Genomic DNA, 14,222 nt, shown 5'->3' with positions numbered 1-14,222 from the left:
TCTACGCCTCTGGAACGAAAAGCAACGTGAGTAGTCTATGGCAAATGGGCGAGCAAAATATTATCTTCTGAATGTAATACCAAAGGAAGATTTCAAAAAGGTCGCAGATTATAAAAGCGCAAAAGAACTTTGGGAAAAGTTCTTGCAGCTCTACGAAGAACCTTCAGAAGCTGACACCTCAATAGACACCGAGCCACCGACAGAAGAGTCCGAAATTGAGGTAAGTACTACAACAGCCGAAGTACATCCCGAGATCGATGAAGGGGGAGAATCTTCGAAAGAAAGCAACTCGATAGGGGGAGAATCAATTACTGACATGGTAAGTCAGGTATGGACTCGAACCTCTGATCAATTGAATGATTCAATCGAAGAATTGCCTGAAAATTTTTGCGAATCATCGAAAGAGTTTTTTATATTAGAAAATCAATTGTCAAACTTATCCTGCAAATTTGAAATATTATCGAAAGAGTTCTTCGAATTTCAAAATATCTTAACAAAAGAATTTTGCAAGTTGGAAACTTTGCTAAAAAACTTTTGTGAATCACAAAGAAATTTTTCGAAAGAATTATGCAACTTAGAAATATTATCGAAAACTTTTTCTGGTCCTAAAAATTTGGAAGTACAAATTACTTTATTGAAAAAGTTTTATGAATTAGAAATTGATTCATCGAAAAATATTTTCGGATTAAGAAACCTATTATTAATAGATTCCTGCAAATTCTTATTGTTAAAAAATTCTGGCAAATTACAAAATATTATTTCAAACGAATTTTGCACATTGCCGAAAAATTTTTTATATTGAGGAATTTTATCAAGTTAGAATTTATGCTATTTGAATATTTTTGTGAAGTTGAAATTAAAAAAAAATAGAAATTAACATGATACAAATTGTTACATGTTTAATATTTGTGGCTTTAAATTTGAAACAGTGTGATTTAAGAAGTTTTGATAAATTAAAATGGAAATTTAAATCCTGTTGATAAAGAGCATTAGAACAACAATTAAATAAATGCAAAGAAAATTTTTTACGTTATTAATTTTGCTAAATTTTCTTAGAATGATTTTTTTTTGGGTGAAAATTATTGCAAAATTTTCAAAGTTCTCGAAATTGCTCTAAAAGGATCTTAATGACTTAGAAATTCTTTTGTTTAGAGGTATTTTTTTTCTAAGTCTTTAACCCTTAGATTGTTTTTCTTGAAACCCCATTTTTATTGTGACCAAAGGGGGAGAAGAGAAAGTATAAGTCTAGGGGGAGGTAGAGATTAAAATTTAATTTTATCTATCATGTTGCATGTTATTGCAATAAACTGTTTAATTTCATATCTATTTTTGTCCCTAGCTTAACTTGGGTTGATCACACAAAAAAGGGGGAGATTGTTGGAACCCCAAGGTTGTTTTGGTGTGATCAACAAGTCAAGTTAGGTCCTGCGTTGTATTTAACCTTGTGTCTAAGTGTGCAGGAGCTTAGGAGCACAGGTACTCGAGCGGAAGACGCAGCCAGCGAAAAGGACGGCACGCGGTGCGTCCGAGGGACGAGGTGCTGCGGAAGAGTACACCGGCGGATGAGAAGGAAGCGCACGCGGTGGTTCCGAGGGACGAAAGCCGGAGCGGAAGATTGCTCAGGGAGCAAGAGACGCAGCTAGCGCGAAGGTCGGCACGGGGTGTGACTGAGGGACGAAGACTGCGGATGAGTACGCTGGTGGACGAGAAGGAACACGCGGCAATTCCGAGGGACGAGAAGCCGGAGGGAAGCACGCTCGAGAAGGCCGGAACATGGGTTCGGGTGAGCCCTATTCCGGAAGGCCGAGATCACCCAAGCAAACGGAGCCGGAGCGAACAGACCCGGACCGAGATGAGCTGGATCGAGATGAGCTGAACCGGAGTCGAAAAGTCAACTTGACCAGGCGCTCGGAATCGACTTTTCTACAGGATCGAGTTTTGACTCGATCCGACCGCTGGGGATAAAATTTATCCCCCCCCCCCCCAGGCGCCCGGAACCAAGACTATAAATATAGCCTTGGTCCGGAAGCTTAAACAGAACTCACTGATTGTAAATCCAGTGCTTGCACACTCTCTTTTAGTCTAAGCTTCTGTTTTCTGCTTCTCCGCCCGAAGGAGTTTTATTGAGCTTAATCTTCCTTGGATTAACAACCACATCGGTTGTAACCAAGTAAATCTTTTGTGCCTCGTTTTTCTTTATGCTTTTAATTTATCTGCTTAACTTAATTATGCAAGTGTTAGCCTAAAGAGTTCGAGGAGGGTTTGTTTTCCTTTTTGTGTTAGCAGGATATCCAACAACCCCCTCCTAGCCGGCCCAACGGTCCTACAAGTGGTATCAGAGCCGAGTACGCCTCAGAAGGACTAACCGCCGTCTGAAGCAACAAAACGATGGCCGGAGCTAGCGACTACCCACCTGCATTCGAGGGGGAGTTTTCCATCTGGAAACAAAACATGGAGGTATACCTTAACTCAGATTCTGATATTTCTTTAATAATGAAATTTGGTTATGAAGAACCAAAGAAAACGAACGGAGAAGGACTCGATCTACGCCTCTAGAACGAAAAGCAACGTGAGGAGTCTATGGCAAATGGGCGAGCAAAATATTATCTTTTGAATGTAATACCAAAGGAAGATTTCAAAAAGGTCGCAGATTATGAAAGCGCAAAAGAACTTTGGGAAAAGTTCTTGCAGCTCTACGAAGAACCTTCAGAAGCTGACACCTCAATAGACACCGAGCCACCGACAGAAGAGTCCGAAATCGAGGTAAGTACTACAACCGCCGAAGTACATCCCGAGATCGATGAAGGGGGAGAATCTTCGGAAGAAAGCAACTCGATAGGGGGAGATTCAATTACTGACAAGGTAAGTCAGGTATGGACTCGAACCTCTGATCAATTGAATGATTCAATCGAAGAATTGCCTGAAAATTTTTGCGAATCATCGAAAGAATTTTTTATATTAGAAAATCAATTGTCAAACTTATCCTGCAAATTTGAAATATTATCGAAAGAGTTCTTCGAATTTCAAAATATCTTAACAAAAGAATTTTGCAAGTTGGAAACTTTGCTAAAAAACTTTTGTGAATCACAAAGAAGTTTTTCGAAAGAATTATGCAACTTAGAAATATTATCGAAAACTTTTTCTGGTCCTAAAAATTTGGAAGTAGAAATTACTTTATTGAAAAAGTTTTATGAATTAGAAATTGATTCATCGAAAAATATTTTCGGATTAAGAAACCTATTATTAATAGATTCCTGCAAATTCTTATTGTTAAAAAATTCTGACAAATTATAAAATATTCTTTCAAACGAATTTTGCACATTGCCGAAAGATTTTTTTATATTGAGGAATTTTATCAAGTTAGAATTTATGCTATTTGAATATTTTTGTGAAGTTGAAATTAAAAAAAAAATAGAAATTAACATGATACAAATTGTTGCATGTTTAATATTTGTGGCTTTAAATTTGAAACAGTGTGATTTAAGAAGTTTTGATAAATTAAAATGGAAATTTAAATCCTGTTGATAAAGAGAATTAGAACAACAATTAAATAAATGCAAAGAAAATTTTTTACGTTATTAATTTTGCTAAATTTTCTTAGAATGATTTTTTTTTGGGTGAAAATTATTGCAAAATTTTCAAAGTTCTCGAAATTGCTCTAAAAGGATCTTAATGACTTAGAAATTCTTTTGTTTAGAGGTATTTTTTTTCTAAGTCTTTAACCCTTAGATTGTTTTTCTTGAAACCCCATTTTTATTGTGATCAAAGGGGGAGAAGAGAAAGTATAAGTCTAGGGGGAGGTAGAGATTAAAATTTAATTTTATCTATCATGTTGCATGTTATTGCAATAAACTGTTTAATTTCATATCTATTTTTGTCCCTAGCTTAACTTGGGTTGATCACACCAAAAAGGGGGAGATTGTTGGAACCCCAAGGTTGTTTTGGTGTGATCAACAAGTCAAGTTAGGTCCTGCGTTGTATTTAACCTTGTGTCTAAGTGTGCAGGAGCTTAGGAGTACAGGTACTCGAGCGGAAGACGCAGCCAGCGAAAAGGACGGCACGCGGTGCGTCCGAGGGACGAGGTGCTGCGGAAGAGTACACCGGCGGACGAGAAGGAAGCGCACGCGGTGGTTCCGAGGGACGAAAGCCGGAGCGGAAGATTGCTCGGGGAGCAAGAGACGCAGCTAGCGCGAAGGTTGGCACGGGGTGCGACTGAGGGACGAAGACTGCGGATGAGTACGCTGGTGGACGAGAAGGAACACGCGGCAATTCCGAGGGACGAGAAGCCGGAGGGAAGCACGCTCGAGAAGGACGGAACATGGGTTCGGGTGAGCCCTATTCCGGAAGGCCGAGATCACCCAAGCAAACGGAGCCGGAGCGAACAGACCCGGACCGAGATGAGCTGGATCGAGACGAGCTGAACCGGAGTCGAAAAGTCAACTTATGTTGACCTTAGGGCTCCGGGCGCCCGGAACCCTTCCTGGCGCCCGGAATCGACTTTTCAACAGGATCGAGTTTTGACTCGATCCGACCGTTGGGGGATAAAATTTATCCCCCCTAGGGCGCCCGGAACCCTTCCAGGTGCCCGGACCAAGACTATAAATATAGCCTTGGTCCAGAAGCTTAAACAGAACTCACTGATTGTAAATCCAGTGCTTGCACACTCTCTTTTAGTCTAAGCTTCTATTTTTTGCACTTCAACGTTGTACGAGGCTTCTCCGCCCGAAGGAGTTTTATTGAGCTTAATCTTCCTTGGATTAACAACAACATCGGTTGTAACCAAGTAAATCTTTTGTGCCTCATTTTTCTTTATGCTTTTAATTTATCTGCTTAACTTAATTATGCAAGTGTTAGCCTAAAGAGTTCGAGGAGGGTTTGTTTTCTTTTTTGTGTTAGCAGGATATCCAACAACCCCCTCCTAGCCGGCCCAACGGTCCTACAAGAATGTCCTCCTAGTAGCATTTGGAATCGCTAAAGTTGAATATGGGTCTGTATGAGAGTGGTTTTTGGATCATATGAAGAGATTCTTTGTTGTTGATGCATAGTCAATGAGTATAGTATCAAATAGACACCGTGACATTATATTAGTAGTTAGAAAAGTCTACCTAACCGCCCATTATGCTTTTTGTTGCCACCACATGTCTTACAATATGATAATAGATATTGGCAATAGGTCAGCTTTAGGATTATTTTAGGTAGAAGCATGAGCAAACACAATATTCCAATATGATGTCATAATGTAGTGCATGCTTGAAAAACATCTAGATGCCCATAAGTGTCTTCAGGACATTAACCTTAAAAGATGGGCTAATGCACATTTTACTGGGAGAAGGTACACAATACTAACCACCAATTATGCAGAGAATTTAAATGTTTTGTTAAAGTATACACGTGAACTTTCCATAAACAGATTAATTGATAATATCAAAAGAAAAGTAGCTCAATGATTCTTTAACAGGGAGGAAGCCTAAAAATGATATATTACTTTGCCGCCTTATACAACCTAAGAAATGAATTTAAGGATAGAGAAATATAGAAGATATAAAGTCTACTCCTACCTAAAAAATGATAGATTGATCTTACATCAGCATTAATGGGCTCAGTCTTTGGTCTTACAACAACTATGATTTATATATATATAATAAAAAAATAGTATTATTTTAAAGTAAAATTGACCTAGATTCAACTTAATTAGCTGGCATAATCAAATTTAATTATTCAAATATAATATCTTTCCCATAGCCGGCTAGTACAACTTGACTAAATAAAAGAATACGATTTGACGTTTTATTAAAATAATATGACTTCCCGACTAAAATTATACCACTTGAGTTTTTATTTTATTTAAAACTAGCTTGTTGTATTAAAATAATACGAGTTGGCCAAATGAAATAATACAACTACAGTTTTTATTTTATTTAAATTGGCTTATTAATGTATTAAAATAATACGCTTGACTTTGTGTTCACACTCGTAAGAAAATAAAATACCAGCCATTCCCTTTTGGCCAGCTGGTGGCCACTGGCAATGACGGAATACGAAGCTGTAGCCTGTCTGAATTAAGTTAATGTTTTAAAAAACATGAAGAGTGACGAAGCGTAGTCCAAGCTTCAAGTTTTATAAATTTAAGTGAGCTTTGAATAATTTTAAGTGTAAAAAAGCATTTTTTATTTTTAAATAAAATTTAATTATTTTAAACAAATAAATAGATCAAATAATATTTAAATATGATAAATTTAACGTTCATGCATAAATTTCTCACATGTTTAGAAAGATAAAAGTCACAAAGTTTATAATATCCATTAATTTTCAGTTTTCACAATAAAAAAATATAAAAAACTTGATATTATCTAATTCCTTGTCTGATTCTAATTTGATCTCCTCATGTTCATTCACCTCATCTTCCATATTATCCGATATAAACGGTAAAGTGTCAATCTCCACCTCAACTTCATCATCACAACCCTCAACTATCCAAGATTGTGCCTTGCTACCATCACGTGCAAGTAATCTCTAATTTATCCATGTCCTTCTTCTTGTTCATCAATCTTGCATTAAATTGGACATAAACTTCTCTTGTAGCATCTAGTTTATGACAAATTATGACTTTTTTCTCAAGAGTTGAGAGACGTTGTGTCTCTTTGTTTTTTCTAAAAAAATTTCCTTTTGTTCTTTAAAAATTTACAAATCAATTAAAATTATAAATAAAAAATCGCGCTTATATGCTATTAAGCGCGTTTAATCATGCTTAATTTGGTCAAACATACTTTGACCGCTTTTTTCCTCGCTTTCACCTAAAGCGAAGCTTTTCTTCCTCGCTTCGCGCTTAAGCGACGCTTACTGACGCTTTTTAGAACACGGATTATATAAGGACTCTTAATTTAGATGGATCCTACATATAAATAGATGAGATTTATCTAAATTAAAGGTCTAAAATAATAAATTGTCCTCTAGTCCACAATTTATGGACCAAGGATCCGTCCCTTGTCTGAACTACAAATAACCTTCGAAAGGATCCTGAGCTAAGGGCATCTCCAACTCATCACCAAAACATCAAATTTAGTGTAAATTTAACACCAAATTGTTCCAATCTATACATCAAATCCCACACCAAATATGGTTATGGTGTTGCACTATTCACATCACCATATTTGGTGATGGAGAGAATTTTTTTTTAATTTTATTATATTATTATAAAATCAAATGTAATTAATTAATAATTATTATTTTCTTTATCTTTATTTATAGTATATTTAAATGTAATTATTATTTATTATAAATTTAAATTAAGTGTATTTAATAGCATATTTAAATTTTATTATGTATATTTGTAAATATTTAATTTATTAAATTTATTATTTTAATTTTATTTAATATATTTTAATTATAATTACATTTATTAAAAATTTTAAGAAGTATTAATTTTAAATATAATAATTATCATATAAAAAATTAATAAGAATAATATAATATTCTAAAGAATATTTCTTTTTGATGTGATATGGTGTGGAGAGATTGGAGTTGAAATAATATTTGATGTTGAAATTGTACTATTTTAATGTGAAAATTATACTAAATTTAATAATGTAGGTTGGAGATGATCTAAAGACCTTTCTTTACATTTGGAAATTTAAAATTAATATAATAAATAAAAATGAACCACTGTATTATTTTAAAGTAAAATTGACCTATATTCAACTTACTTAGCTGACATGATCAAATTTAATTATTCAAATATAATATCTTTCCCATAGCTGGCTAGTACAACTTGACTAAATAAAAGAATACGATTTGACGTTTTATTAAAATAACATGACTTGTCGACTAAAATTATACCACTTGAGTTTTATTTTATTTAAAACTAGCTTGTTGTATTAAAATAATACGAGTTGGTAGGAGTGAGCATTCGGTTAATTCAATTATTTTAGTTAATTTTATATTAATTTTGTATAAATTTTTTATTATTATTTTAAATAAATTTAGTAAATTTGGTGTTAACTGAAATAACTAATTCGGTTAATTCAGTTTTAGTAAAACTTTGATTTGATTCGGTTAGCCAACACTAAATCGGTTTTCGATTAATTTGGTTAACATAACATATATTGAACTAATTAAGGATAAGTATGAGGATGTAACGACCAGAGTAAAGACTTCAGGTGGAATAACTGAAGCATTTCCAATAAAGATAATGTTACATCAAGGATCAACCCTAAGTCCTTATCTTTTTACACTAATTATGGACGAACTCACTGCGCACATTCAAGACACAGTACCGTGGTACATGTTGTTTGCAGATGATATTATTTTGGTAGATGAGACACGTGAAGGAGTAAATGCTAAGCTAGAATCTTGCAGGGAAACACTAGAAGGGAAATGTTTTAAGCTTAGTAGATTAAAGACAGAATATATGGAATTTAAGTTTAGCAATATTAGAAGTAATGAAACAATTGTTAAGATAGGAGAGGACAAGTTATCCAAAACCGAGAGATTTAAATATTTAGGATCATTTTTACAAAATGATGGAGGGATTTAGCGAGACGTCTTACATAGAATACAAGCAGGATGGGTGAAATGGAGGGGAGCGTCGGGTGTTTTATGTGACCGTAAAATACCTCTTAAACTTAAAGGTAAATTCTATAAAACCACTATTAGACCTGCTATGTTATATGAAGCTGAATGTTCGGCTATGACTTGAGCACATGAGCATAAGATGAGAGTTGCAGAGATGAGGATGTTAAGGTGAATGTGTGGACATACGAAGATGGGCAAAATAAGGAATGAGAGCATTAGAGAGAAAGTCGGAGTTGCATCTATTGAGGACAAACTCCGAGAGACACGTTTAAGATGGTACGGACATGTACTTAGACGACCAATAAATGCTCCAGTTAGGCGATGTGAAACTATGATAAACATGCATATCAAATGAGGGAGAGGAAGACCAAAAAAGACTTGGTTAGCAACAATAAAATAAGATAAAATTTATTTAAATATAGATGATGATATAATAGGAGATAGAGCTCAATGGCGTAAAAGGATTCATACAGCCGACCCCACCTAGTGGGAAAAGGCTTGATTGTTGTTGTTGTTGTTGTTGATCACGGAGAGGACGGGAAAGCTTTGAGCCTTCTGTGATCACCACTTTAAGATATCGAAATTTTCGCTATCTGCTTCATTAAAATCATAAGAAGTCGTAAAATAATTCTCAAGTTCCTGTGTGGAACTTAAGAATCATCATGGACGTTTTGTCCGTTCTTTTAATAAAAGTTGTGTTTTTGTAAGTTTTAAATTACTACTAGTATTTTGTTGTATTTCAGAAATATTAATTTGTGTTCTATATTTTGCATAATATTAATTATAAATATCATATAAATAAATTCTAATATTATATATAATATTTGGATCAGGGAGAGAAGAATCTTTAATTGGAATTAAAGCGTTATAATATAAGTTAAGCAAATGCAATTAAATAAATTTCAGGAATTAAATAAAAATATTTTTCTCATTTAGTTTTCATAGCTAAGATACAAGGAGATAAAGATTCATTATTAATATGTTCATTTAAAATTAATACTATATTAGAAAAATTTTCTAAAACTAATTGAGAAGTGGGATAATAACCACCGGAAAGCTGTTTGGTTGCATCATTAAATACTTTTAAAATTTCACAAATACTACTACAAATATTCCATTGTTGTGAAAATAAATATATATTAGTATTAGTATTTTGTGCAAAAAATGAACATAATAATTCTTTATATTGAAATGAATCTTGTAATAATTGGTATGTTGGATTCCAACGTGTTGGTGCATCACGTGGAAATTTTTTAGGTCTCATTCCATTAATTTTACAAAATCTACCACATTGTTTTATTATAGATGGATGAGACCATAAATAAGAAATTACAATTCTAATTGTATAATATAACTTTCTAAAATTTTTAAACCATCTTGAACGTATAAATTTAAAACATGACATACACAACGAATATGAAAAAAATAAACCGCCAATAATAGATTGACAAACAAATTTTAAATCTTCTATACAAATGGTATTGGAACTAGCATTATCTAATGATATTGAAAATATTTTATGAGTTAAGCCATATTCTTCTAAAATTAAACATAATAATTGTGTGATGTTATGAGCATTATGTGATTCATCAAAAACTCTATAAGTTAATAATCTTTTTTGGAGGTTCCAAGAGTTATCAATCTAATGGTAAATCACACCCATATACGAATGCGTTTGCCAATGATCACTCCAAATATCGAAACATAGAGAAACTTTATTATTTAATTTATTAAATTCATCAATTTTTTTTTTTTTTTTTTTTGTTAGTTGTAGCCTGTCCGAACTACAAATAACCTCCGAAAGGGTCCTGAGCTAAAGATCTTTCTTTGCATTTGGAAATTTAAAATTAATATAATAAAGAAAAATGAACAACTGTCAATAAAAAATAGTATTATTTTAAAGTAAAATTGACCTAGAATCCTAGATTCAACTTACTTAGCTGGCATAATCAAATTTAATTATTAAAATATAATATCTTTCCCATAGCTAGTACAACTTACTTAGCTACTTGTTGGCTGTCAGTGCATTATTTAGATTGACTTATTGTGTTAAAATAATACGACTTCACCTGTTAATTATTCATTTATTTATTTATTAATTATAGGTAAGCTTATGAATGCTCAACTGATGCTAGCTACAAAACTAAGAACACAAACTTCAACGAACAAAACACCAGTCGGAGTTGAGATTGGCAAAGGCAGATAGCTATCTCTAGATATGGAGGCTGCTTTCATCTCCTTGCTGATCAACAAGCTCGCCCAAGTCGCATTCGACCAAGCGCAGAGCAGATGCTCTCAGCTACTGCTGCAGCACACAACTCCACCTTTAGATCAGATTCACGCGAAAGTGAGACGAATCACCGACGAGTTCATAGTGATGAAGGCCTTCCTCGAAGGTTCTAATTGGTCCACTATTGCTGCTACTAACAAACCACTCGAGGCTTGGATCGAACAGGTGACACCATTTCCTTTACTTCTATGACTTTTAATCTTTTATTCCTCAATGTATGCATTAGTTCTCAATATTCTTTTTGTTTATTATACTTGCTTTTTGTGGAATTCAATCAAACAATTGGTGCCATAGCCATAAAAATAAGCACCAAATTTTTCATGAATTGTGTATTAGGTGAGGAAGGTCGCCTTCGAGATAGAAGACATCATCGATGAATACCTTTATCTGGTTGGAAGACAACGGGAAATGACATGGAAGAATTATCTCATGGCACCATCTGACCTTTGTTTCAATCTTGCTAAGGCTTGGCGTGGTATTGATTCTCGGTTAGAAAAGACAGAGAAAGATCTTTCTGAACTTTCAAGCAGGAGAGATCGATTTGGTATAACAATAAGTGGCAATGAGGATGGAGTGAAGAATTCAGAAAGAGACACACATCATTATCGAGCTTATTCACCCATGTTAACCGATGAAGATGATTTAGTGGGGATAGAAGATAACAAATCTAAGTTGCTTTCGTGGTTGACTAATGCTGATACTTGCAGGAAGATGACTGCAATTGCAGTATGGGGAATGGGCGGTCATGGGAAAACTACTCTCGTTGCAAATGTCTACCGCAATAAAACCGTGAAGAATCACTTTGATTGTCAGGTATGGGTTACAGTCTCAAAAACTTATAGTGCACTGGAAGAACTCCTAAGAATAATGATCCAGGAAATCTTCAAGGGACAAAAGGAACTTGTCCCAAATGGTATCACTACCATGCAACGATTAGAGTTATTTGACATCATCAAAGAAAGTTTGCAACAAAAGAGATATATAATTGTGTTAGATGATGTTTGGCAAGCAGACTTGTGTAATGATATTAGTTGTGCTTTTGTTGATAGCAACAATGGAAGTAGACTAATTATTACCACTAGAATGCATGAAGTAGCAAGGATAGCAAATGAAGAACATATCATGAAGCTGCAACAACTTAATGAAAAAGATGCATGGATTTTGTTTTGCAAGAAGGCATTTCGAAGAGAGAACAATAAAGATTGTCCAAAAGAGCTTGAGGATTACACCGGTAGGATTTTGAACAAATGTCAAGGCTCACCATTAGCTATTGTAGCAATTGGCAGTTTATTATCATTCAAGGAAAAGAGTGAAACTGAATGGAAGAAAGCCTATGATAACCTTCAATGGGAATTTGAAAACAACCCTGCGCTAGATAAAGTGAAGAATATTCTCAACCTGAGCTTCAATGATTTGCCTTACTATCTAAAGAATTGTTTTGTATATTGTAGCATCTTCCCTGAAGATTATCTAATAAAGAGGAAGAAACTAATCCGATTGTGGGTAGCTGAAGGATTTGTGGAGGCAAAGAGCAGTAACAGATCAATGGAAGAGGAGGCTGAAGACTATCTTGCTGAACTTGTGGATCGGTCCATGCTTCAGGTGGTTAACAGAAATGCATTTGGGAGACTTCAGGCTTTCAAAATGCATGACGTTGTAAGAGAGGTAACACTAGCAATATCTAGAAAGGCAAAATTTAGCATGATTCTTGATGGTTCACAATCAGGTTCGGACTTTCAAACTCGCCGCCTTTCCATCCAAACAAATGATGAATCCCTTGATTTAGATAAGAGCCTGAGCCTTTCACAACTTCGCTCTTTGGTTATGTTCTCAACATGCAATTCTAGTTCAGATTCCCTAAGTGCAATCTTAATTAGTTTCAAAATGTTGAGGGTGTTGGAGCTGGAATTTCAGCCAATCTCCAACTTACCAAATGAAATTTCAGCCTTGTTTAACCTTCACTATTTGGGTTTGAGGGGTACAAAAGTGGAAAAACTTCCCAACAATATCCAAAAGCTCCAGAGTTTGGAAACACTTGACCTCCGTTGTTCCACTATAGTGAAGCTCCCACGTGGTGTGACACAATTGAAGCAACTTTGTCACCTATTTATGTTTGCACGTGAAATTGAATTTGGGGGGTCAACTGTAGTTGGATGTGTTCCAACTCACAAAGGGGCACGGCAGTGGAAGAACCTACAAACCCTCAGACAAGTTAAAGCAAACAAGAACCTTGTACAACAATTGGAAGACATGAAAGAGCTCCGAACATTGGCAGTTGTATCGGTGGAATATGCCCATTGTCCTCAGCTTTGCACCTCATTGACTAAGCTGACTAAACTTCATAGTTTATGCTTGTCTGCAAGGAGTGAAGAACAGCTCAACTTTGAAATATTAAATTCTCCACCTCCTCCACTTCAGAAGTTGACATTGTCTGGTAGATTATTTGAAGGTAAAATGCCTAAATTTATTTGCTCTTGTGAAGAACTCACATATGTGCAACTGATGTCGTCACATTTAATCGAAGATCCACTTCCTTCACTCGGACAATTGCATAAGCTAGTGGAGTTAACATTGTGGGAAGATTCATATGACGGACAAAAACTGCACTTTAGAACAGGTTGGTTCCTTAATCTTAAGGTACTTTACTTGGAGACTTTGAGGAACTTAAATAACATTGTGATAGAGGAAGGTGCCATGCCAAATTTACTTAAGCTAATAATGAGTAGTCTTGGAGAATTAAGAATGATCCCTCCTGGTATCGAGTTTCTCACCAATCTCCAAAGTCTCGAACTATGTGCCCTACCTGAGGAGCTAGTGGAAAAATTAAGAAATGACGATGATAACGAATTCCTACAAAGAATTAGAGGTACTCGAAATGTTGTTGTTGATTCAATAAGCAATTAAAATATGTTTTTTTTTTTATATTTGTTCATGTATAAAATAGCCCTAAAGGGAATATTTACGGAGTCTTGTACTATATATATTTTGTAATATTATAAAGTCAATAATTGAATTATTTGTTCATGATTTTTTTTTAAAAAAAAATAGACGCTCTATTGACTTTTATCTATCAAACTATAAAATAAGAAATTATTTACGTTGAATACTAATAAGAGAATTAGTCCTAAATTAAATAATTATTTAGGTTGATATTTGATCCATCAATTTGCAAGATGCTGGATTTCATAATCATTTTTTTTTGCCTATTTCACAATAAAATTTTCTTAAGGCATGAAAATTTATTTTCCTCTAATTATCTAATATTTCATAAAAAATGTGTCCAAGATTTTAAAAAATCAACAAAATAAAAATTGTATCTAGGAGATACAACACCTTCATGCTCTGGCACGGTAGTGAAGAA

General features: G+C 34.4%; 1 protein-coding gene across 1 annotated transcript; it reads left to right on the top strand.

The window, feature by feature from the left end:
• The first annotated feature begins 10,696 nt into the window (after positions 1 to 10,696).
• Positions 10,697 to 13,848, top strand: LOC122035184 (disease resistance protein RPM1-like). Its single transcript, XM_042594589.1, has 2 exons — positions 10,697 to 11,026; positions 11,198 to 13,848. Exons 1-2 carry the CDS (start codon positions 10,790 to 10,792, stop codon positions 13,763 to 13,765), a joined length of 2,805 nt encoding a protein of 934 aa, XP_042450523.1. The 5' UTR covers positions 10,697 to 10,789; the 3' UTR covers positions 13,766 to 13,848.
• Positions 13,849 to 14,222: the final 374 nt, after the last annotated feature.

Source organism: Zingiber officinale, chromosome 11B (genome assembly GCF_018446385.1).
Source record: "Zingiber officinale cultivar Zhangliang chromosome 11B, Zo_v1.1, whole genome shotgun sequence".
Lineage (NCBI taxonomy): Eukaryota > Viridiplantae > Streptophyta > Magnoliopsida > Zingiberales > Zingiberaceae > Zingiber > Zingiber officinale.
The sequence above is the reverse complement of the archived record's forward strand: the minus strand, read 5'-3'. Positions and strand labels throughout refer to the sequence as shown.

Coding starts and splice junctions, on each gene's coding strand:
- LOC122035184 (XM_042594589.1), top strand. CDS start 10,790: ATGGAGGCTGCTTTCATCTCCTTGCTGATCAACAAGCTCGCCCAAGTC. Junction 11,027..11,197: donor TCGAGGCTTGGATCGAACAG/GTGACACCATTT, acceptor ATTGTGTATTAG/GTGAGGAAGGTCGCCTTCGA.